Genomic DNA, 24008 nt, shown 5'->3' with positions numbered 1-24008 from the left:
CTAAATTGTCCTCATATCAGTGTGACAATAAAGCAGTGAGCAGTGATTATATTTGTGCTGCTGCTGCCCTTAACCTCACCATTAAATAAAAAATGACAATAGCTTTTTTTTAACGGAATTCTTCAGGAATTTTTCCTTCTCTTCTCTTCTCTTCTCTTCTCTTCTCTTCTCACGAGGGCGGCCTATATTTGTTATTGTTCCTGAAAGCGTTTGGGTATTCAGCATAATAGAGAAGATGTTTCAACTATACTGTATACATTCATGTTGATGTTCAGCTCACATTCTCATGATGGACACAAATATTTATAAATGAAAAGTGTGGAGCTTCATTTAGCCTAGTTTATTAGTAACGACAACGAACCATAGATAATACAAAAAAAATTCTATATTTACAAAAACAGTATGCTATATCGTACAAAGATACAACTTTCAAATGCATTTTATGTCTGAACACATGATCTATGCAGCAGTTTCTATATGCCGATGGACGTATGCTGCAAATCAATCTGATCGAGCCTGATATAACTGATACAGTATAAGGCACTGACATTTCTCACTATTTGCCATAGAAAGTTTAGTATATACACTGTTCTGCTTGAGATTAATGAATTACATTCACAATAAATAAAATCAGACGTGCTGTTGTTCAGAAATGGCCCTGTTCAAAAGTTTAAATCTGAGACGAATCCCACGCTGATGTTGTGTTGAAAATGTATAGCCTATATTACATGTACAAATATTGATGTTAGGCATTATTCATGAAACACGAACAGAATTCATTTCTGTGTAAACTTCGTAAAATGAACTTTGCAGGTCATAGGGTTTGATTCTCAGGAAAGAAACAATGCTATATATAAAGTGTCTTCTAAATGAATAAAAAGGTAGCAATGCCAGCTTAGCTAAGAATGGCTTCGCAAGCTTTAGACAGAAAATCAAACCGCTTGAGTTTCATGAATGAGGCCCGTTGGGTATAAGCACAATAAACTTCTGTATGAAACACATATTTGTCAATAAAATAATATGACACACAACTATATGCAACTACATACTAACTACATCAGTGCTACACATTTGTACATAACAGAAGCGTGATTTGGTTCCTCAACATTCACATGTTCCAGTGCACTGATCTGAACACTGACTCCAGTAAGCAGGCTGGTCTGCTGTGTGGTGTCACGGCCGGGAGCTTCTGGAGGCTCATCACATGGTGTCTGTGTGCTTTTACATCGAGTCATTGAGCAGATGCATGTGTCCAAATGAGGAGCATCACAAGCACTTCATTTACGAGTAGCTTGATTCCTCACGTCTTTTTCTCCATCTGTAAAAAACGAAACAAAAAACAGTTTATATTATTAGCCATTGCTGTAGTGAGCTGCTTTTCAGAGCAGAGCGTGTGTTTCTGTGAATACTGACTGGAATTTGTTTCTGTTTCTCAATAAAAGCTTTTGTATGATCCATATTATTGAAAGATATACAGACTAATTCATATTTTTGCCCGTTTTAGAGCTTGAAAGTATTTGAGCCAATTTTAAGTCATTTTTATGATATAAAAAGTCAAAATTACGACAGTCATATTTATGAGATAAAAAGTCAAAATTATAATATAATACGTCAAACTATGAGAAAGGAGAAAATTATGACACAAAGTCAAAATCGTAAGGTAAAAGCAAAAATGAGCATAATGAGAGATATTATGAGATAAAGTCAAAATTCATAGTCATTTTAATTGTTTTTGAAAACATTTGATCTCATTTAAAAATAGTAATAACATATTTTCCTTGCACCTTGAATACATGGAACTAAGGGGCCAAGCCCAACCCATGAAAAACAACCCCACACCATAATCCCCCCTCCACCAAACTTTACACTTGGCACAGTGCAGTCAGGCAAGTTCTCCTGGCAACCACCAAACCCACACTTTACACCACTGCATCCCACGCTTTACACCACTGCATCCCACGCTTTACACCACTGCATCCCACGCTTTACACCACTGCATCCCACGCTTTACACCACTGCATCCCACGCTTTACACCACTGCATCCCACGCTTTACACCACTGCACCCCACGCTTTACACCACTGCATCCCACGCTTTACCCCACTGCACCCCACGCTTTACACCACTGCATCCCACGCTTTACCCCACTGCATCCCACGCTTTACACCACTGCATCCCACGCTTTACACCACTGCATCCCACGCTTTACACCACTGCATCCCACGCTTTACACCACTGCATCCCACGCTTTACACCACTGCATCCCACGCTTTACACCACTGCATCCCACGCTTTACACCACTGCATCCCACGCTTTACACCACTGCATCCCACGCTTTACACCACTGCATCCCACGCTTTACACCACAAACTGGGTCACAGATTGCAGATTCCACACAACCTAAAAAGCCTCGGTATCCATCTAAAAATCTCTATGAACGAGAGCATATTAAAACGCGGATAAATCAGCTCATCAACTTACAGTCTCCTCGGCTTTCATTGTCAATTGCGCTCGTTCCTAAATTTATGCAAACATACTACGGTATTTATTATGCTTTAGTAGAGTGAAAAAAATACATACAGCACCTTTAAAGCATTGAGAGCATCTGGTCAAATCTGTCAATCTCTTTCAGCTCAAATAGAGAGTTTGGGGTGTGGCTACTGTAGCAGGCTGAGATATAAGGGCGTGGCTACTGTAGCAGACTAGGCTGAGAGTTGTGGGTGTGGCTACTGTAGCAGGCTGAGAGTTTGGGGAGTGGCTACTGTAGCACACTGAGAGTTGTGGGTGTGGCTACTGTAGCAGGCTGAGACTTTGGGGTGTGGCTACTGTAGCAGGCTGAGAGTTTGGGGAGTGGCTACTGTAGCAGACTGAGAGTTTGGGGTGTGGCTACTGTAGCAGGCTGAGAGTTGTAGGTGTGGCTACTGTAGCAGGCTGAGAGTTTGGGGAGTGGCTACTGCAGCAGACTGAGAGTTTGGGGTGTGGCTACTGTAGCAGACTGAGAGTTATGGGTGTGGCTACTGTAGCAGACTGAGAGTTGTGGGTGTGGCTACTGTAGCAGACTGAGAGTTGTGGGTGTGGCTACTGTAGCAGACTGAGAGTTGTGGGTGTGGCTACTGTAGCAGATTGAGAGTTTGGGGTGTGGCTACTGTAGCAGGCTGAGAGTTTGGGGAGTGGCTACTGTAGCAGGCTGAGAGTTGTAGGTGTGGCTACTGTAGCAGGCTGAGAGTTTGGGGAGTGGCTACTGTAGCAGACTGAGAGTTTGGGGTGTGGCTACTGTAGCAGACTGAGAGTTGTGGGTGTGGCTACTGTAGCAGGCTGAGAGTTTGGGGTGTGGCTACTGTAGCAGGCTGAGAGTTGTGGGTGTGGCTACTGTAGCAGGCTGAGAGTTTGGGGAGTGGCTACTGTAGCAGACTGAGAGTTGTGGGTGTGGCTACTGTAGCAGGCTGAGAGTTTGGGGAGTGGCTACTGTAGCAGGCTGAGAGTTGTGGGTGTGGCTACTGTAGCAGGCTGAGATATAAGGGTGTGGCTACTGTAGCGGACTGAGATTTTGGGGAGTGGCTACTGTAGCAGGCTGAGAGTTGTGGGTGTGGCTACTGTAGCAGGCTGAGATATAAGGGTGTGGCTACTGTAGCAGGCTGAGAGTTTGGGGTGTGGCTACTGTAGCAGGCTGAGATATAAGGGTGTGGCTACTGTAGCAGGCTGAGAGTTGTGGGTGTGGCTACTGTAGCAGGCTGAGAGTTGTGGGTGTGGCTACTGTAGCAGGCTGAGAGTTGTGGGTGTGGCTACTGTAGCAGGCTGAGAGTTTGGGGAGTGGCTACTGTAGCAGACTGAGAGTTGTGGGTGTGGCTACTGTAGCAGGCTGAGATATAAGGGTGTGGCTACTGTAGCAGGCTGAGAGTTTGGGGTGTGGCTACTGTAGCAGACTGAGAGTTTGGGGTGTGGCTACTGTAGCAGGCTGAGAGTTTGGGGAGTGGCTACTGTAGCAGGCTGAGAGTTGTGGGTGTGGCTACTGTAGCAGGCTGAGAGTTTGGGGAGTGGCTACTGTAGCAGACTGAGAGTTTGGGGAGTGGCTACTGTAGCAGGCTGAGAGTTGTGGGTGTGGCTACTGTAGCAGGCTGAGAGTTTGGGGAGTGGCTACTGTAGCAGACTGAGAGTTGTGGGTGTGGCTACTGTAGCAGGCTGAGATATAAGGGTGTGGCTACTGTAGCAGACTGAGAGTTTGGGGTGTGGCTACTGTAGCAGGCTGAGAGTTGTGGGTGTGGCTACTGTAGCAGGCTGAGAGTTTGGGGAGTGGCTACTGTAGCAGGCTGAGAGTTGTGGGTGTGGCTACTGTAGCAGGCTGAGATATAAGGGTGTGGCTACTGTAGCGGACTGAGATTTTGGGGAGTGGCTACTGTAGCAGGCTGAGAGTTGTGGGTGTGGCTACTGTAGCAGGCTGAGATATAAGGGTGTGGCTACTGTAGCAGGCTGAGAGTTGTGGGTGTGGCTACTGTAGCAGGCTGAGAGTTGTGGGTGTGGCTACTGTAGCAGGCTGAGATATAAGGGTGTGGCTACTGTAGCAGGCTGAGAGTTGGGGAGTGGCTACTGTAGCAGGCTGAGAGTTGTGGGTGTGGCTACTGTAGCAGGCTGAGATATAAGGGAGTGGCTACTGTAGCAGGCTGAGAGTTGTGGGTGTGGCTACTGTAGCAGGCTGAGATATAAGGGTGTGGCTACTGTAGCAGACTGAGAGTTTGGGGAGTGGCTACTGTAGCAGACTGAGAGTTTGGGGAGTGGCTACTGTAGCAGACTGAGAGTTGTGGGTGTGGCTACTGTAGCAGGCTGAGAGTTGTAGGTGTGGCTACTGTAGCAGACTGAGAGTTTGGGGAGTGGCTACTGTAGCAGACTGAGAGTTGTGGGTGTGGCTACTGTAGCAGGCTGAGAGTTGTAGGTGTGGCTACTGTAGCAGACTGAGAGTTTGGGGTGTGGCTGAGGGTATTTAGCTGCTTTGGAACTATGACCTTTTTGTTAAATGGGAAAAGGCATTCAGCTTTGGTTACAGGGATGAAAGGCAAATTTCACTGCATTTAGACCTTCAAAGATTGAACAGGTCATGAACACATCAAAGCAAACAAAGCGCTACAATGGATACCATACAGCGTCATCATGCACCACGTCATGTCAAAAATGCATCTGGTGCAGATAGATGGGTTTATTATAAGCGAGATGCATACATTTGTTCTAGGCAGAATGTTGGCTACTCATTTACTTACTCATGAGTCATGACACACAGCAACGAAGCTAAAAGTATTCCTAAAACGTTGGACTTTTTTAATTGAAAGCAGCCTACGTCTACCTGTTGAGACATGCCTTTACAAGCACCTGTAAGAGCTGTATGTGTGATGTTGGGGAGGGATGCGAAAGGTGCATTTGCAAGGTTTTTTGAAAATTTTGTAATTCCACTAGGTGCCACTAGTGTTGCAGGGCGGTTACAGCAACTTGACATGGTCATCAGAATAAATTATAGAAACATAAACTGAAAACATGTTTATTGTAGAAAAGGTATATTCATGTCATTGTCTGTATGAAAAGCATTTGTAATGCATTTTGAGTACATTCGTAGCGTGTACCTCAGAGGAGTGTGCCATTCACATGAGGAGTGTGGAGGGTTTTGGCCACTGACGGTCCACGTCCTGCTTCAGACTGAACCTGCACCTCAACTCTGTACACACTCTCTGGCTGGAGCGCGTCTACAGTGAGCGACAGCTGATCCTGAAGAACAAAACATTCACAGAGCAATGTGCAATAAAGCGTAAGATCTATTGACAGCATTTTCCATTTCAACCTGACTATCAGCATTTAAATTGCCATTACAATAATGAGAAAGTAGTTTAACATTTTTTAAAAATCCACCAAATGGTCGATAAAGCAGTCAGAATCTATTTTGTCCTCTGCTTAGAATCATACATCTTGCTGTATTTTGTTTTTATTAGTTCTTACCAATCAGCAAAGTGACTCACCGGAGGCAGGATGTGTGTTTGGGAGATCAGTGTGCCATTAGTGCTGCTGCTGGACACTTTGACCCAGGAGAACTGGAATCCAGTGATGGGCGTCTGGCCTGCGCTCTCTGGCGACACCTGCCAGCTGAAAACTGCCTGCACAGAGCCATTCACCGGCTGGAACAAAGCTGAGAGCTTCTCAGGACGCTGCAGGGCTTTTTTAAACTGAGGATGGCGCTCTAGGAGAAGAGATTGCACTGGAATGAATGATAGAGGATATCTATTCTGTCACAACATTTGCAAAATCCTGGGTGAACCTCAGAAAGGCTGCCTCACTTACATTTCACTACAAAATCAAAGACAAAAATAAATAAATCAAAGCTATTTTGAGGATCATTTTTATGGAATATAAAGGATTATTTTAGCCTGATATTATGGTAATTGTATACTATTTTATTATATAATTTGATATGGTATCCGTTAGTGTTGCTCTAAATCTTCTTCCGCTCATGAAGTCTATGGCTGCCCATAGAACCGCTTGCAGGAAAGTTATGAAATTTGGCACACAGATGGAAGACAGTCTCAACATTTTCTAGAGCAAATTTGGAGTCTCTAACTCAAACCCTCTAGCGCCACCAACGGTCAAAATTTGCACTCATGTTTATGCTACTACCTTTTGAACCATATGGGCTAGAAACAAAAATTTCCTCTGATTCCTTGTCATCGGACGATTGGATGAATCCAGAAATCCAGAAACATTACAGTAATGAGAGTGAGACTTATTTATTTATTCATTTTGCATTGCATTAATGAAAACTAGGCTTAACAATTGTGAAAATAATGCCACAATGTAAACCAACCCTAATGGTCTTAAAAGCAGGCTTCATTTCTTTACGCAGGGTTTTTTTTTTTTCGTTTGTTTTTAGGGTGAAATGTGAGAGTGACATATTTACGTGAGATTCACCCAACTAATTTGGTGTTGTTTTTGATACAGATAACAATAAATCTCTTTGAACGCTCTTGCGCTCGATATCATCTTACCATCTCTGGCACAGGCAGTCAGTTTTTTCCGTCTGCCCATCAGCGATAAGCAAAGAGGGGTGGTAACAGAGGTCATGACCTCTGACCTCTGCTCTTGTTCAGTAATGGGCTTCACTGCCACACGGTACTTACAGGCAAAAAACAGGCCAGTAATCACAAAATGTGTTCCCTGAAGAGCAGAAAATAGCACAGTTATTACTCAGTATAACATTATATTGTCTGTGGAAATGACCTCAGAATGAAATGAAAAAGTAAATGAAAAACACATTTAAGTAACTGCATCCTGCTCCACTAAAATGAATCAGATAACTGGTTCACCCATCCGTATCATAATGATATCCCACTAAGCCACGGTCACACATTTCTATTGTGTCCAGTGCCAGTGATGACAGATCATGTGTGGAAATACAGCGCTCTTGGGCAGTCGTGCCATTATCTGTTACACTATTCGGCTGCATTAACTTCAGGGAACAAAGAAATCAGATGTACGAACAAGACGCAGTAATAATAGATTCAAGGTTCACGCCAAGGTTTGATAGTGACATCATCTTTTAGTATTAGTGTATCGGATATGTAAGAAGATATAACGGTTCTGAGGCATTAGAGGGATTGTTCACCACAAAATCAACATCTTTTATTCACCTTCAAAAACCTTTTTATCTGTGGAACATAAAAGGCACAATTTGACATTTTTAGGGTATCAAGCCACTCGCCATAAAAAACCACCATGAAGCCAACCTTTTTTCCGCTGTTGAAAGGTAAAAACATTGAAAGCCAATCAGAATCCGTCCTGCTTTAAAGAGCTGAAGCATTTAAAGAGGCAGACCAGTGCGCTGGTGTGGACGTTAATATAGTTGTTATTATTTCAGAACTTGGTCCACCACTGGATGCTCACATGTAAAGCGGTTAGCCAATCATTAACACAGGAAATTTCCACATTTTACTTGAACTTAAAAAATAAGAAGAAAATGACTTCTTGGAAAAGAAAGTGGGAGACACTCGATGAGACACACCTGAACTGTGGCTGTTTTCTCGCCTTTCGTCACGTTATTGGCGCAAACCTCAGGATACCATCTCAGAACATATGAACTGGAATCCTTCTGGCTTTCTGCAAAAGTAAACAAGACCGAATGTTGTAGATTACGTTTTTCCATTTCTGAGGTTCTGCCTCCTCCACATATTTTCAGGGATCATCTGCATTTTGCTCCCGGCTTCCTGTTTCCGTACGCAAGCAACATGACATCTTTCTCCCAACCCGCGTCAGGTCGCCATCCCCCTTCATCTGTTTTTGATTTCACACTCGTACCGGCATTATTAAATCACTCTTCATGCCTCTCTTTCCAGGAGATAACAGTAAATCAGCACCCCGTATTTATGGGCGCTCGTGGTCTGACTGGAATCTTGCCTTTGAAGGCCGTCGTCGCCAAATGTGTATTTTTGGAGCACAGTTACTAAGCAGATTGTGAATAATCTGTTGGAAAGAGTCTAGAGAGGACATCCCTGCGAGATTGTCTTTTTATGCAGGATAGATAATATTTTTCTTTGGTAACGTTCTTCCATAAATCATCAGTCATGCTGTTGCTTTGGCAGTGACTTGTTTAAGGACACACATGGATTCGATGGATTGTCAACAAACAGATACACTTTGTGTGACCGGTGTGAAGTCATGTGAGAGGGTTTTTTGTTGGGAGACAGTTTTTGCCGAGAAGTAAACTTTGAATGACCTCAGTCACATTACCTTGGTCTATAGAAAGAAGCTCACTTGCCTTGGATCCGGCTCTTCCAGAAGACCTTGACCTGCAGCTGGTGTTCGTGATAATGAGGGGCGGCCGCTTCTAGCCTCAGGACACTGGGAGAGGACTGGGATACTGGAAGCTCATTGGAGAACTCTCCTGAAAGATGGCCATTCCCATAGGAGGATGCTAGAATGAGACCGGAGATTCATTTACATCTGACAATAGTCTTTATTGTTTGAATGAACACATTACCCTGAGGGGGGGTATTGCTGCTAGGCTTCATGGATGCGCGTTCTTCAACCATACCGCCAATCCAAACTGTATGCTAATTGTCAATCGTATTTGACGATAGTGGTCCTGACAGAAATCCTTTTAACTTGCCCTATAGACTTCCTACTATAAATGTGTAAATTCAATAATTGGCTTTGGTAATCAACAGCATAACATCAAACTATGCTGAAAACAACACAGAATGATCCTTCAAATACATCTTAAAGCAAATGTTAAATGAAACAGCATTGTTGCATTTCATCCCACTTGAAAAAGATAGACTGGACAAGACTGGAACTTGAAGTGTGACTTCCAACTTGAAAACTCAAAGGCAAACATTTACAACCACAATTCGCTGAGGTGTATGATGTCATGTGAACATGGGCGTAAACATTCACTTTTAAGCCAATTCAATGTAGAAATGAATCAAATTTGATCTTCACTTCAGAGGTTGCTTTCATAGCTCAGGAGATGTAATGAAGGTCTCATAATTAAGTTTCATTCAAGTATCAACTTTGTCACAGATGTTTTTCATAAAATAAACAGACAAATGAAAACAATTGTTGCACAGAATACAGCTATAAAATCAATGTGGATGGCATTGCTCAGGTTTGATCTAGGATGACTAGGCCTATAATGAGACATTTTTGAGTTCATATTGAAATCTAAAACTTCTGATCTTGGCAAATACGAGCAGTTTGAGATGGTGAAGCATTTTCTGAAACTCTAGAGGACAATATGAGGATCTTTTTCTCAGGAGAAACATCTGAAAAGAAGTTAAGCAAAGGTCTCCATTAAATAAGAAACATCTGAGACATTAAAGAGACTGAAATTGTGTATTGTATGGGTTCAAGGGTCATCTTACAATATCAAGTAGGAATATCCCACATCTTTGGGACTTTCTAATAAAATGCATCATTTGGTTGCACTGAATAAGGAGATACGATTTCTTATAATAAAATGATAAAAATCAGGCACTGACGTTTTAAATTAGATTCGTTTCTTTTTCAATGACAATTCTTCCTTGTTCATAAACTGTGACTAATGAAATCTTGGGTTCAGCATTAGGCAGTCTGCAATACATTACTGTAAGGGAATATGGAGCTATTTTATAACTGATGTGGTGTTTCAGAGACCTCAAGAGAAATAACTGAGGGCTGATAAAACCAGAAGGGAAAATATTAAAGACATAAAATGAGTAAGAAAGTGGAAAAATGACTGGAAAGCAAAGAAAAAGATATTACATTTTTTTTTTTAGAAAAATGCATTATGCCTTTGAATATTGCAGCATGCCAGTTTGCGCACTAGTAAAACAACTAAACAGAGCCAAACTAAACCTATCGTATCTCTTCACTTTGTGTCTGTAATTAGCAGAATCACTGAAAGATTTATCCAGCTAATTAAAGCCAACAGTGGAGGTGAGGAGCTTGTGTGGGGTTAACTGCAGTCCTGCTGAGGTTTAGTGGCCCGAACCCTCTCCTGCTGGACTCAGATAAGCTCTGGATGCTGATACAGGGCTGACATGTGCTGCTCTGGGAAAGGTTAACCTCATGTACTCATCTGCCAAAGTCTAAGTCACCGTAAGAGGACAACATTTCTGACAAAACATTCTCCTCGCCAAAGAAGGTTTTCTGTGTTTTGAATGGCTCTGCTGTGCTGCAATTATCAATGGCACCACTGATTCATGGTAAAAGGAGGGGGCCAGAATCAAGCCTTTTAAATAGAGCAAATATTTTATTTCTGACACCCCTTTCATTTACACCCTTTTCAATGTCTACTTGGTAAAACTGATTGAATATCAAAATTTGGCTCTCAATGTGAAAACTGTTTATTATGAAGTTTGATAATTGAAACTTTCCAAACGTTCATATCAATCTTTCTAAGTGTGCAGCAGACGTCAGAGCAGATCTTACCGGAGGATGAGGCGGTGATGAAGGAGAGGTGAGCTCGGCTGCTCTTCAGGCGATTCTGACCCCAGTAAGAGACGGCCTGAATCTGTGCTGTGTAGTGTGTGCTGGGCTGTAGACCATGAAGCTCCATCTCCGTTACATCCTTCAGGACATAAAAACAAGACATTAGCATTGTAAAGGTTTAGCACTAAAGATGCGTTCACGTTTAGAGTTGTTGGGTGAAATCCAGGCATTTCAATAGGAATCCAAACAAGTGTGAAAGATTTCCCAACACAGATTTAGCAACAGGTTAAAGTTATTTGCAGGATTCTCCATGCTGACCAACAGAAAGCTACTTGGTTTAAAATAGGGATGCACAATATATCGGCCACCATATCGGTATCGGCCGATACATGTTCATTTTTAATGTCATTGTTATCGGCCAGATTTTCTTCTCTCATATTGAAGCCGATAAATAATGCATTATTTCCTTCAGCTGAGACACTTCAGATGCACACTGTTCGACATGATGGTTTTGAATTGCTTGAAATATGATTGCTTGTGAACTATGATCACTTCAAAAAAGGAAAATACAGTAAAGCAACATTAGCAGCACAAATCTGTCATATAGACTATAGAAAATTATAATGAGAACATCATTATAATTGTGTGCTTGGGACATGGATTTTAAATGGTCAGACTTTTGTTTTTGTAATCAGGCTCTCAAAAACTATATAAAATTGGGTTTAGATTTAATCGGCCAATATTTCGGATATCGGCTTTCAAATATAAAGATTTATCGGTTGCTGGCATCGACCATAATTTTCATATCGGTGCATCCCTAGTTTAAAAGTGACTTTTGTGTAAACTGTGCTTTATATATCGCTATACTATACACATTAGACAATGGACCTTTTCTTGCACATGAAATTTCGCAAGAAAAGGAGGACGCCATCTCACACAAAAAATTGTATTCGGTGCTCGGATGAACGGTGGCCTCACTAGAGAATTTTCCATACAGCCAAACTGTTCACTACTACAGATTGGCTCTACCCGTTATATAAGCCTGACGACTCTAACATAAGAGGAGGCCTATGGGAAGGGTATGCATAGCCTACCTATATACGGGAACTTCCGGGCCCTCATTTCACCATCCTATGAAAACCATATTTAACTCCCCCTTAATACGTCCTAACAGGGAACCGTGGCCTATTATTCAACCTTACTAAACACTCACCTAAAGGGAGAAGACCTACAGAGCTCAACCTGCTGCCCGTAGAGTGAAGGCCTAAACGACATTCACAAAATGGAGGCCTATCACCATAAGAGCACGAAAGAGCGAACTTACTACCAAACCCGACGCCAGACCAAAAGAAGGGTTCCAAATCGACGGAATAACTCATAATAGGTCCAGCTGATGCAAGAAGCGCTTGGGGTGAGAGATTTAAATGCTTCAAATCTGTCAGCCGATCAGCCTGGCATGCTTGACAATGGCAACACCGCCATTGTGTGCAAGGCATCACCAGCCAGACCCACCACCGCGTATGCCCTGCCATTTAAGCGTGCTGTCATATTTAAGTGGCCTAAGAGGCAGGGTCGGAGCACTTAGTGTCGATGCCTCTCCAGCCGTGAGATAGTTCGCGGATATCTCGTCAATTGCGGCATCGACACATACCCGTGTTCGCGCATCCCCTCAACATCAGCGTAGTTCGCTGATGGCGATGAATGCGCGCTGAATACGGGTTCTTCCATGCCTTTCCGATCTCATTGTGTAGATCCGGCAGGAATGGAAGACTCACGAGAGCTGGAGCTTTATGGCTGAAAAGAAACCATTTGTCAAGTCTGTCACGAGCGTTCTCTTCCCTCACGCGCTCCAACGACAGCAGAATCCTCGCTGAAGCGCGTTCCATAACTCTCAGCTTAACATTCGCGCTGCAGGGTTGTATATCCTCTTCACCCTCAGCATCCATCTCCTGCTCTCTTGGGCTGGTTGTTCTATACACAGCAGAGCACTCGCTGCTGGATCAGAGGATGTTAGTGACAACATATCCTCATCCTGCAGCTCACTCTCGCGAGTCTCTGAAGGGGCGTGAGAGATGAACAACTCTCTCAACCTCCTCAGCAAACTCCCTCTGAAAAACCCCACGATTCCAGTCTCTGCTCTGCCTCAGCACGAGCGGGACCTGAACCGCCTGGTACAGATGTCTATCCATCTTCCCTCGAGAAGAGAGCGGACGAGAGTGGAGTTTTCTCAAGGGTGGCACACAGGGGCACAAGTGGCACAAGCAAATCCCTCAGGAACTGATCGTGCATACTCTGAGCCCAAACAATAAACACACAAGTTGTGTGTCAAGTATCAATATCTTAGACACGGATGCACACACTTCCTGAAGCGTTTTTCACAAGCCATGATTACCTTTTTGAAGTTTCCAGGTTGAAGCGTACAAACAAAACAGTCCTTGAAGACAAAAACGCTGTTGACATGTTCTCCAGGCTCCCCTTTTATACTTCCGGGTCGCACTAGTGATGATGTGCTGTGATTAGATAAGCGTTTCGGACACCGGTTCACGCGGAGGCGTCCCCCATAGCGTTCTGACACAGTGTCTCGGTCCCCGATCTCAGGGAACATAGGTTACAGTCGTAACCTGAGACGTTTTGCAGTAGGCACCAGACAGGCACTTGTTTAAATCTGCAAAATAAATTCGCCTACATCTTTTTAATGACATATATACCTCTCTAATGATAGTTTGTCCAGATTAAATAAGAATTGTAATTGTAATGGTAATAGCGTGAAATGTATGCATGTAGACCCTTTACCAGTGCTCTTCAACTCCAGTCCTGGAGGGTCAGTGTCCTGCAGACTTCAGTACCAATCCCTGTTGCCTGGCTAGAAAAAACCTGAGTTCATTTTGTTCAAATTATATTATTTGGGTCCGAGCCGTGATGCGTTTGCGTCATCAAAGCAGCAGCTGTTTAACCCAGTTGCCTGGATATTTAGCCTATTTTGCTGCCCAGAACGCAGAAGGCGGCAAATTAAATTCTGTTGCTCATCTCACTTTTATATTTTGGTTTTTGAACCTTTGATTTTGTTTTCTAAGCGTCAGCACATAACAAGGCTTTCGTCTATCTGCCACCAATTTACTGCAAATGTTCAAATCCATTTCTGCTGAAGGCGACATTCTCTCTGCTTGCAGTTTGTCAGTCACGCTTGTCAGGAAAGTGAGTGAGAACAAACACACATTGTTATCGTATCATGCGTCATCAATAGCAGTTCACTTCCACAATTTAGTATGATTGCATTCATATCAGCAGTGAACCGAGTTGACATGAACTGTACCCCAGACCACCCTTTTTAGGTGGACCCGGGTATGGTTAGCGGGTGCTCACCCGAGTTTGGAAAACAGCATTCATGTCATCCAAACGACCCCAACTCTAACATCAATCAATCTGAGTGCCCACCAAAAGTGCTAGTGTGAAAGTACCCTATTCAAAAGCCCTGTCCAATACCCATCAAGTGACTAAAAGATGTGTTTTCTTTAATATCAGAACCTCTTCTCAAAAGTATTAACTCATCGCTATCTTTAGGTCATGTCCCAAAAACTTTGAAGCTGGTAGTTTTCAAACCTCTTAATCAAGAAACTATAGCTTAATCCAGGATAAATTAGTTACAGACTTATCTCAAATCTCCAACGCATGTCAAACATTCCAGAATAAGAAATAAGGGTGCTCCCAACTATTATTATTATTTTATTTTTTTAAATCTCAGGAGTAGGCCCAACACAGTACAAAGACTGCACCTATTACAGTTACAAATTAAATGCTTTTATCATCTGCCCGCACATGCATCTCAATTCTAGTTCTACTGGATCTTAGTGCTACCTTTGACACCACAGATCATGACATTTTTTTTTTAATAGGATTTAGAATTTGGTTTGCATTAGCACACTGGAATTGGCATGATTTAAGTCCGGTTTATTTGACTGTTACTACTTTGTTTATTTTAATGAAGAAATGTCAAGTCAAAAACAAGTAAAATATGGAGTGCCACAGGGCTCAGTGTTAGGTCCTCTGCTTTTCTCCTTGTATATGCTTCCTTTTGGAGACATTATCAGTAAACATGGAATTAGTTTTCATTGTTATGTCAGTGATACTCAGCTCATGTGAAAAAGGTTTGTATTTCGTTGTGTTCCAAAGTTTGAATTAGTGAACTCTGACATGCAAATTCATATCACATGAAGACATGTCAGGAGCAGAATATTGATACGTCACAGCGTGACATCTTAGCTGAATTAAAAGAACACAAACCTACATAAAAGTGCAGTAGCACTCTATTGTTTAGGCACATTCCCAGAGCAGCAGAAAAGTTGTAGAACAGTATTCTTCCACCATATAAATATTAAGTTATGGCATATGCTTTTGAATTCTAAAGCTGAAAAGCTATTTCATGCATTCATGACCTCAAGACTAGATTACTGTAAAGCGCTCTGGGTGGGTTTCCCGCAGGGTTATTAAATACACTTCAGGTAGTTGTGCTTGCAGCAGCTAGAGTGCTTACTAGAACAAAAAAATATCAATCAATTTTATTGTCACTATATTCATGTACGTTTCAATATTCTTCTAGTTACTTATAAGGTTTTGAATGGTCCGGCTTCTTAGTACCTAAGTGAGCTCAAATCACACTATAGTCCATCATGTTCATTCTGGTCATTTAATAACACCAAGAATATCAAAATTCTCTGCAGGAAGTGGATCTATTTCATTTTTGGCTCTGAATCTCTGCAATAGCCTTCCCAGCATTGTTCAGGACTCAGACACACTCTGTCAGTTTCAGTCTAGACTACAGACCCATCTCTTTACCCAAGTGTACACCAACTCATCACCTAAACACATGATTATGCTGCATTAGTTAGGTCAACCAGAATCGAAAACACTTCTTATATAATATAAATCATGATTATTATGTGAAGGGCCTCTGTGCTGATATGAGTCATTAATTTAAGGTTAACTGCTGTTAACTACAAACCGCACAACAGCCTGCATCAAATACAAGTCTCTGACAGTGACGTTCCTCCCACCCTCTGCCATCAGTGAGTAGTGACTGGTGGTCCCATTACTATGAGGTACAAAGTTGCTTACTCGAACCATCATACTGTACGTTCTTCTGTGGTGGAACACGTTTCCAGCCTCCATCCACCCTGCTCACCCGGGACCATCACAGCAAGACCTCTATGTTTATTTGAAAACATGTGTGGCCCAGCTGGCCTCCCCAGAGCAGGATTCATGTTTAAGAACTGGTCACCATACCTCAGTTTCATTTGGGGGTTTTTGACTGACATCTCCATCACAGAGAACATGTACAATCATGAGAGATATTTTTTGCTATAAAGAGCAGCCTTGCTAAGCCATTAAAAACGTACAATGATTTTGTGCAGGAAGTCACATTGAATAAGTCATCATGCTATCTTCATCTATAACTGTAATCTGTCAAATAAAGAGTACAAATGGAGTAGTTTCTGTGCATATGAGAGACAAATAGTGCCATTAAATTAGCCATACTTTTGTCATTCTTAAATTCTACAATAACAGATATATAGGGCCACTGTGCATTTAATTTCAACTAAGTTGTGTTTTTTGGACTTAACAGATTCTTAATTCCAGGCCGTTTGAAAATGATCTGACATTTGCTATTACTCTCAATAACTCTTAAACGCTTGCAGAGATCCATTCTGAGAACAAAAATCTGTCAGCTGAAATAGGTCTTTATAGGCTACTGTTCAATAAAAGAGATTGCTTTCTCAGGCATAGAGGTTATTGCATTGTAAAAACAAATTACCTAATCAAAACCATTTGAGAGCTGTGGCTTTCAGGAGAGCGCTTGGACTACAATAAAATATGCTGATCACTAGGCCAGCTGCGTCTTTGTTTTGCGGTCGTTGTGGGGAACCGACTTAACTGGCTCTAGCTCTTTACTACATCACAGGTGGGGCACACGAGTCCAACACCTGCGAGGCTGACCGGTGAAAACATACGCTTAAATCCTTAAACTCGGTTGCAGATTTAGCACTTCCTGGGTCTGACATTCCAAGACTGAAACCAAGAAAAACAACTTGGGGAAATCTCTCCCCTCTCTGAGGGTTCAGGTTCAACTTTATGAGGGAAAGGTAAGAATTGTGCTCTAACCTCGACAGCCTCAACAAGATTTTGGCCTCTATCCGCAGCCTCGGTCTGGCTTAATTTTCTTATTCATTCTTCTGAAATGATCTTTCCACATACATAAACACTGAACGCAACCCCCTACAGGTTCACAATTTAGCAGAGATATAAAAGTATGCACAGTATTTGAGTGAATATGCCAGCAGAGGGGTGAGACAAAGGGCTGAGCTCAGGAGGGCTTACCCCATCTGTGACCCGTCCGGCCCGGCTCTGGCTGTTTGGCGGTGTTCCTCGAGGGATCCAGGTCACCTTGTAATGGTGGACCCCCAGGTCACTCTCGCTGGGGGCCTCCCACAGGACCAGGACGCTCACCGTGCCGTCAGGGCGAAGCGTCTGGTTCCCGGCTCTGGCGTTCTGTGGGGTCTCTGGGGGAAACGGATCTGAAACAGAGATGGGGAGGTGCTTCTGTCAGACCACTGCTTCTCATCACACTCTTGCCAGTGTGTTTGTGTTCAGCCAAAATGACCGGGAGAGAACCACATTGAACCCCAAGAAACAGCAGAACTTGCGCACAAGACAGGAGAATAACTTCAGCAGGACAAACAATTGATGGGCAACTTTATTGCTCGTGTGACATTTCCATGGATGGGATTTTTCCATGTTTACATGGATTTTTTTACACACTAACAGCTTATGATCCAGTACATGCAGCTCCACACACACACACACACTTGTTAAGAGAGCTGGCATTCTTTTTTTGGGATAATGTTTTTAAATAGATTTTTCATGGATAGGGTCACGTGCAAAGGTTTCTTCACAGTAAACCCAGGTCCAGGCCACTGATCCTTGTAATAAAATTGCAATAAAAACAAATTACCTAAAAAAAAAATATATAAAAAATTAGATACATAAACAAAACACAGATACAGACAGCAATATGAGAAACTTAGGATAATTATAATAACACACAGATCAGAGGTTTTACAAGTCCAAATTGTACCCCAAATTAAATTCTTGTATCTTGAAGCTTTCCAGTCAGTTCATCTGCAGAGAGTTGGCTTTCTTGAAATGAGAAAAGATCAAACAATTGTTGTCTAGTGTTTCTTGGCTCCATGTGGAGTGTTTTCATAAGCCACCATAGTGTTCAGCTGGGATAAAGGAGTGTGTGTGTGTGTGTGTGTTCTTGTTTGACCTACATTGTGAGATCCAAATATCAACACAAAGATAGTAAAACCTGCCTTTTTTTAAATGGCCCCACTAGGAAAACTGCTTACAAAACATACCAATGTTTTTTTTTTTGAAAATGTAAAAAGGCAGAAAGTGTTCTGTAAGGGTTGTGTTTAGAGGTAGGGTTATGGGATAGAGAGTATATCCTTAGCGCAGTAAAAAACAACATTACGCCTATGAACCTCGGTCCTTATAGAGGTGAGATGGTATGTGTGTGTTGATGTGGCAACGAGAGGGGTTCCAGACATGAGTGTGTGTAAGTGTGCTGATGACAGATGTCCACTGCCACTGCTGGGAGACACACACATGACCGCCGCCAGTGATGGAGAATAATCCAGACAGAGCAAGAGTGTAGACATAACATTCAGTCTGCGCCTCGTTTACTGTAAGCACACCCACCAGAACCTTAAACACAGTTATGACTATAGACGCAGAAACATTCACGCCTGATCGTGTAAGCTTGTTAAGAGCAGTATAATCATTTAAGATACAAGACACAATTATAAGATAAATGCTATATTTTTACATTTATGAACAGTATACATACGTAATTACGTAAATATACATTTATGTATATTTTTACATTTCTACCGCATGCCTGTACAAAACCCCATATGCCTCGGCCTCGCTACAATCTCTTGTGAATAAGAAGTACTCTTTAGCATACTTCTAATTATATAATTACACATTTGTAATGATGAAGTTGCAATTTAGTACAACTAAAATATATAAACTCCAAAAGCAGTATCGAAAAACACACTACAGTTAAAATGTATAGTTTAAAGTACTTGACAAGTGCATTAGTATGGTAGTCAAAACATCAAAATAAGTGTGTTTAGTGACTGTGACATACATAATTCACCTTTGTGTTAAATGTAGTTCTATACATTGTTGGTGATAAATGCAGTACTTTGTTCTTAGCGTTTTTCCTCATAACTGTTCAGGGATCGTGGTCCCTTTAAATGTTCTGTGTGGGTGATGACGTAGGACGCTTGTCAGCGCCATTTGTTTTCTGGTAGTTTTTTCATACTAAATAAACGACACACGTATTTGTGTGCTCAAAGTGAGAAGTTGTCTCTTGCAAGTTACAGCAATTTCCACATGTGCTTCTTTAAAGCGTGACAAAAGATTATTAACAATGATTATTTAAAATGTATTTTAAAGTAAAACATTCAGTTTGGCATTATTTCAAAGTGCACTTGTTAAAAAGTGTACTTAAGTGTTTAAAGAAACAGTCGTGGAAGTGTCTCTCTTTAAGTATGTTTAAGAGGCCTTTTGTTTCATTAAAGGGATAGTTCACACAAATATGAAAATTCTGTCATTAAATACTCACCGTCATGTCGTTCCAAACCCGTATGAGTCTCGTTCATCTTCAGGAACACAAATGAAGATATTTTTAATGAAATCTGAGAGCTTTCTGTCCCTCCATTGACAGTCTACGCAACCACCACTTTCAAGCCCCAGAAAGGCAGTAAAGACATCATTAAAGTAATCCATGTGTTAGTCTAACTTCAATCTTATGAAGAGACGAGAGAGCTTTGTGCAAAAAAACTAAACATAATTTACCACTTTATTTACAAAACAATAATCTCCAAAGCGCGTTCACGAGAGCATCACGACGCATGCGTGTACTGTTGACTCGAGAGCAGGCGTTGTTGTGTGAACACATGTTAAAGATGAATATTTTGTAAAAACAATGGTAAAATATACACTTTTAAGATTTGAAGTACACTACAAGTGCACAATTGTTCTTACTTACATTTTATCATTGGCCAAAAACCATATATCCAGTCATTTGAGGTATTATTCATGATCGTAGCATGCGGGATTAGTCACTAACCTTATAGGCACGAGCAATATTAATAGTGATGCTTGACTTATCGAACAAAAATAATGCTTTCCATTCGGTTTTAAAGACACACAGCACACACACTCTGTTTCCCATTAAAGTGAAAGGCCAGCTGCTTTACCTCGGAGGCCAATCAGTGTGCTTTCATTTGCATTAACCATGACAGAGGAAAGCTGCTTTGATATGTCGGTGTAGCGCACATGCTAATGTCGTGCCCGCGGGGCGCTTCAGACACACCGGGTTTGGGCTGCGGATCCCATTGATGTCGGTTTCATTTCAGACTGGGGGGCAGCAACACTTTGTATTTGTTCTCACAGAGTCATTAAGTCACGCAGGATCCTTCATCTGCAGGTTTCCCTCCAGCAACGGCAGCCACGCGCTCGACCTCTGACCTCAAGCATTCTCAATTCGACCCCTCGGACTTCACATCCTCCAGGCTTAAAGTAGGACGGACCAAATCCATGTGGTAGAAAGTTCTTTCCAAGTATGTTCTGAGCAAATTTCGTGTTTATGTGTCAATGGGTTGTGGAACGGGCATTGAGAAACAGCTTGGGTGACACTCCCAGGGCATCAGTGGAAGATGTCACATTTCTCACACTGCTTTTATTCTTGCTCAGTTTAGCACACTGCCAAAGCCAAGAGTTTGTAATCTTTCAAAATAGCAGAAGGTTTGATTCCAGTCGTTGTTGGCAGCGGCTCGAGTGTTGCCTCAGTCTGTGTGTAATTATATCTTGGCCGTGGTGTTGCGCTCGAAACATGCCAACGCAAGCACCCGTGAGGTCTCCAATGATATGGCCCGTATCATTCAGATCAGAGAGTATTACAGATATGAAATTAAACAAACTGGTACCAAAAAAACGTTTCTGTCCAGAACCGAAAGCCCAGGTTTGAATCCGTTGCCGAGTTTGATTTCAGCTTGTCCAGAAGGATGTTTTTAGCATCCATGGAAAAGCTTATTTCATACTATTAGAAACATGTTTTGCATCTGCCACGCTGAGCGCTGGCCAGACCCCGGCGCAGGAGGTGTTGTATCTGAGCGTGGGTCGCGTGTGTCTGCAAGCCCTCACTGGAGTGGTTTTCCAGAGGTGATGAGGACTGCTGCGGTCTCGGGTTCGTCCTTCGGGGATTTGCACATTCTCTGCACTGTGTCACAGACACAAAGCCTTTAGCGGAGGGAAAACTCAATTCTGAATGGCTACCCTAGTGACTAAATACTATATTTAAGCACAATGTATTCGTATGTACTTTAATATAACTAAATGTTTTTGTGGCACACTATAAATTGGTATACTTAAAGTCTGTTAAAGTGGAACAACTAATTTTGTACTAAATGCATTTTAGTTGTCCAATACTTGTTTGTGCTAAAGTGAAATTCACTCAGCATAAACTTCAGATGTATTTTGGTGACATTACAATTGCAATTCAATTACACTGTAAGAGTGTAAACATACATTGATGTTATACTAATAAAAAAACTTTTAATGATTTTAAAACACATTGCAATGGCATTCCAAGTAAACTTCATTATAGTCATCATTAGGCATCATTTTAGTGTGCTTCAAATAGGCTACAATAAAGTAACCTTTATAAATAATGGCACTGCTTAAGAATTTGTCTTGAACAGACACCCCCAGTACACCACTTACTTACTTATCCAGAGAACACCAGTGCGACTATGGGAACAGATATTTGTACACTGAATGTAGGAACCACTACGGACTGGAATCGAACACGGGTCGCTGCCAACCAGACATGCATCACACAAAACTGGGGTTACTTTGTGTTCCTTCTTTACTGATACAAGTACTACTTTAAGCAAACAGATTGTTCCACCAATGACAGCACAAATCATATGGATTTAAAGACTGCGAATCGCCAAGAAAAGTCTCAATAAAGACGCAGTAAGCGGTGCGTGAAAATAAACGCGAAACTGTATAGAACATGAGAGTGTGTTAAACTTCAAGCTGATTAAGAAATAAAGCCACAGACACAACATCAAATATCATCTGCAGAATGAGTTTCCCTTTTACCTGACATGAGCTTTCATTAACGCTGCTGGAAGCAATTGCATTAACCGGCGTAACATTAGTTTTATTCTTGTGCCGCACTAAAGCACAGACAGTTACGTTAATTTGAATAATTAGTTTAATAATTCATGATATTTTGACAGCCCAAAGGGCACATTTCAAAGTGCAACGGGCCTTTAAAGTAACATTAATGGGAAAAGTGTATTACATCATTGGTGTGTATTAGGAATACACTAAAGTAATAAACTTCACGTATGTGAATTTCTTTCACCATTTCAAACGGACTATATATATTTTTTTCTTTATTTGTCATAATTACATATCTTTACTTTTGAAACTACTTTCTATATGTATGTAAGGCTGCTTTGCAACCATGCAAAAATGTGAAAAGTGCTATAGAAATAAATCTGAATTGAATTAAACAATACCTGATATTCAAAGTGTGAGTAAATTATTGAAAAAGTAAAGGTCATCATTTTAAAACTTACTTCATGATTGTGAATGATTAATATTTTGCAACTAAAAAGACATTTTCCTGTAAACTTTTATCTATACTATTTTTATACTCAACAATTAGAACTCAAATACAGTTCATTGTATTGTACATTGAATCATAACAGGTCAACAGAGGATTCAACAAATTATTCGACATGGGCTCACCGTAGGGAGCCGTACCGTGGAAGAATACGCATATGGGATCACCGTAGGGATCCGTACCGTGGAAGAATACGCATATGGGATCACCGTAGGGATCGCAACATATGGACCCAGCCTAACACAGGTTCCACACTGCTTACGAGTGGTAGGCCTAACACCGGGCGTTCCGCCACGTCCGATGTCGGAGGGGTGCGGAGGAACTCAACAGGGTTCGGTTAAAGGGGAACTCTACTGGAGCAAAATGGCGCACGTATCCAGTCCGTAGGAGGGGAGTGACACAGCAAGCCGACACTTCGATCCGGGCTCACGGTGAAACTGGCTTCATGTGAAGGGAGCCCACGGGAAGCAGCGGTTCGACTAAGGTGTCGCCCAACCCCCAACTCTAGAATATCTGTTAGCGATCATTTAGGAGGAGCTCACCACATAAGTGGACGTGTGCATCTCGGGAATTTCACCAAGATGAAGGCAGCCACATTCAGTGGGCCAACCTCGCTTGGAAACAGCCTTCCCTCTCTGCTGACTTCCTTAACAGATAAGAGCTGGTCTGAGGTCCTATGGCTTGCGTTCCGTACACGTATAACCGCAATGAAGCGGACGGACAGAGAAAGCCAGGGCTGGGTCTGCCTCCTCCAGGCAGCGCTTGTAGGCTCACCACCTGGTCCCAGTTTAAGGGAGAGGTAGGAACCTTGGGCACATATCCAGGCCGGGGTCTCAGCTCGTGAGAATTAGCCAGCCCAAATTCCAGGCACAAGTCGTTGACCGAAAGCGAGCAAGTCCCTACCCTCTAGTAGAGACCATGCGAGCAGGAGAACTGTAAAAAGCAGAATTTTTAACTCACTGCCTGCAGTGGCTCAGGGGCGGTCTCTGCAGTGCAATGGCACCAGAGATAGGCCCAAGAGGATAAAGAGGAGCACAAGGCTTTTTTGTATCTTTGTTCCCTCAGGAACCTGACGATCAGGACGTGCTTCCCATGCTTCTGCATCATGATGTGCATCAAGTAATAACAGAGACACATCAGGGTGGAGGAAAACAGCCTACTCCAACCCATCTTGCAGGAAAGAGAGCACAGAAATGACCAAACGCTCTCAGGATCTTCTCAATGGAGAGAAGACTCACTCAACGAATAGGTTCCACTACTATTTGGGCGTAACCACAACTTCCTCTTTTCAGGGAGTGCTCACAT

General features: G+C 42.2%; 1 protein-coding gene across 1 annotated transcript in view; it reads right to left on the bottom strand.

Annotated features, from left to right (window-relative positions):
• Positions 1 to 325: 325 nt before the first annotated feature.
• anos1b (anosmin 1b) overlaps positions 326 to 24008 on the bottom strand; it is a 79038-nt gene continuing 55355 nt past the window's right edge. Inside the window, exons 7-14 of the mRNA XM_056239989.1 lie at positions 17309 to 17505; positions 10937 to 11075; positions 8780 to 8939; positions 8031 to 8121; positions 7018 to 7186; positions 5998 to 6215; positions 5608 to 5749; positions 326 to 1318 (exon numbers count right to left, since the gene is read on the bottom strand). Of these exons, the coding sequence (XP_056095964.1) occupies positions 5609 to 5749; positions 5998 to 6215; positions 7018 to 7186; positions 8031 to 8121; positions 8780 to 8939; positions 10937 to 11075; positions 17309 to 17505 (1115 nt within the window). The 3' untranslated portion in view covers positions 326 to 1318; position 5608. The remainder of the gene's footprint in view (positions 1319 to 5607; positions 5750 to 5997; positions 6216 to 7017; positions 7187 to 8030; positions 8122 to 8779; positions 8940 to 10936; positions 11076 to 17308; positions 17506 to 24008) is intronic.

The sequence above is a fragment of the Rhinichthys klamathensis genome, unplaced genomic scaffold, assembly GCF_029890125.1.
Source record: "Rhinichthys klamathensis goyatoka isolate OS25496 unplaced genomic scaffold, OSU_Roscu_1.1 h1tg000578l_1, whole genome shotgun sequence".
Taxonomy (NCBI): domain Eukaryota; kingdom Metazoa; phylum Chordata; class Actinopteri; order Cypriniformes; family Leuciscidae; genus Rhinichthys; species Rhinichthys klamathensis.
This window is presented reverse-complemented; position numbering and strand designations above follow the sequence as displayed.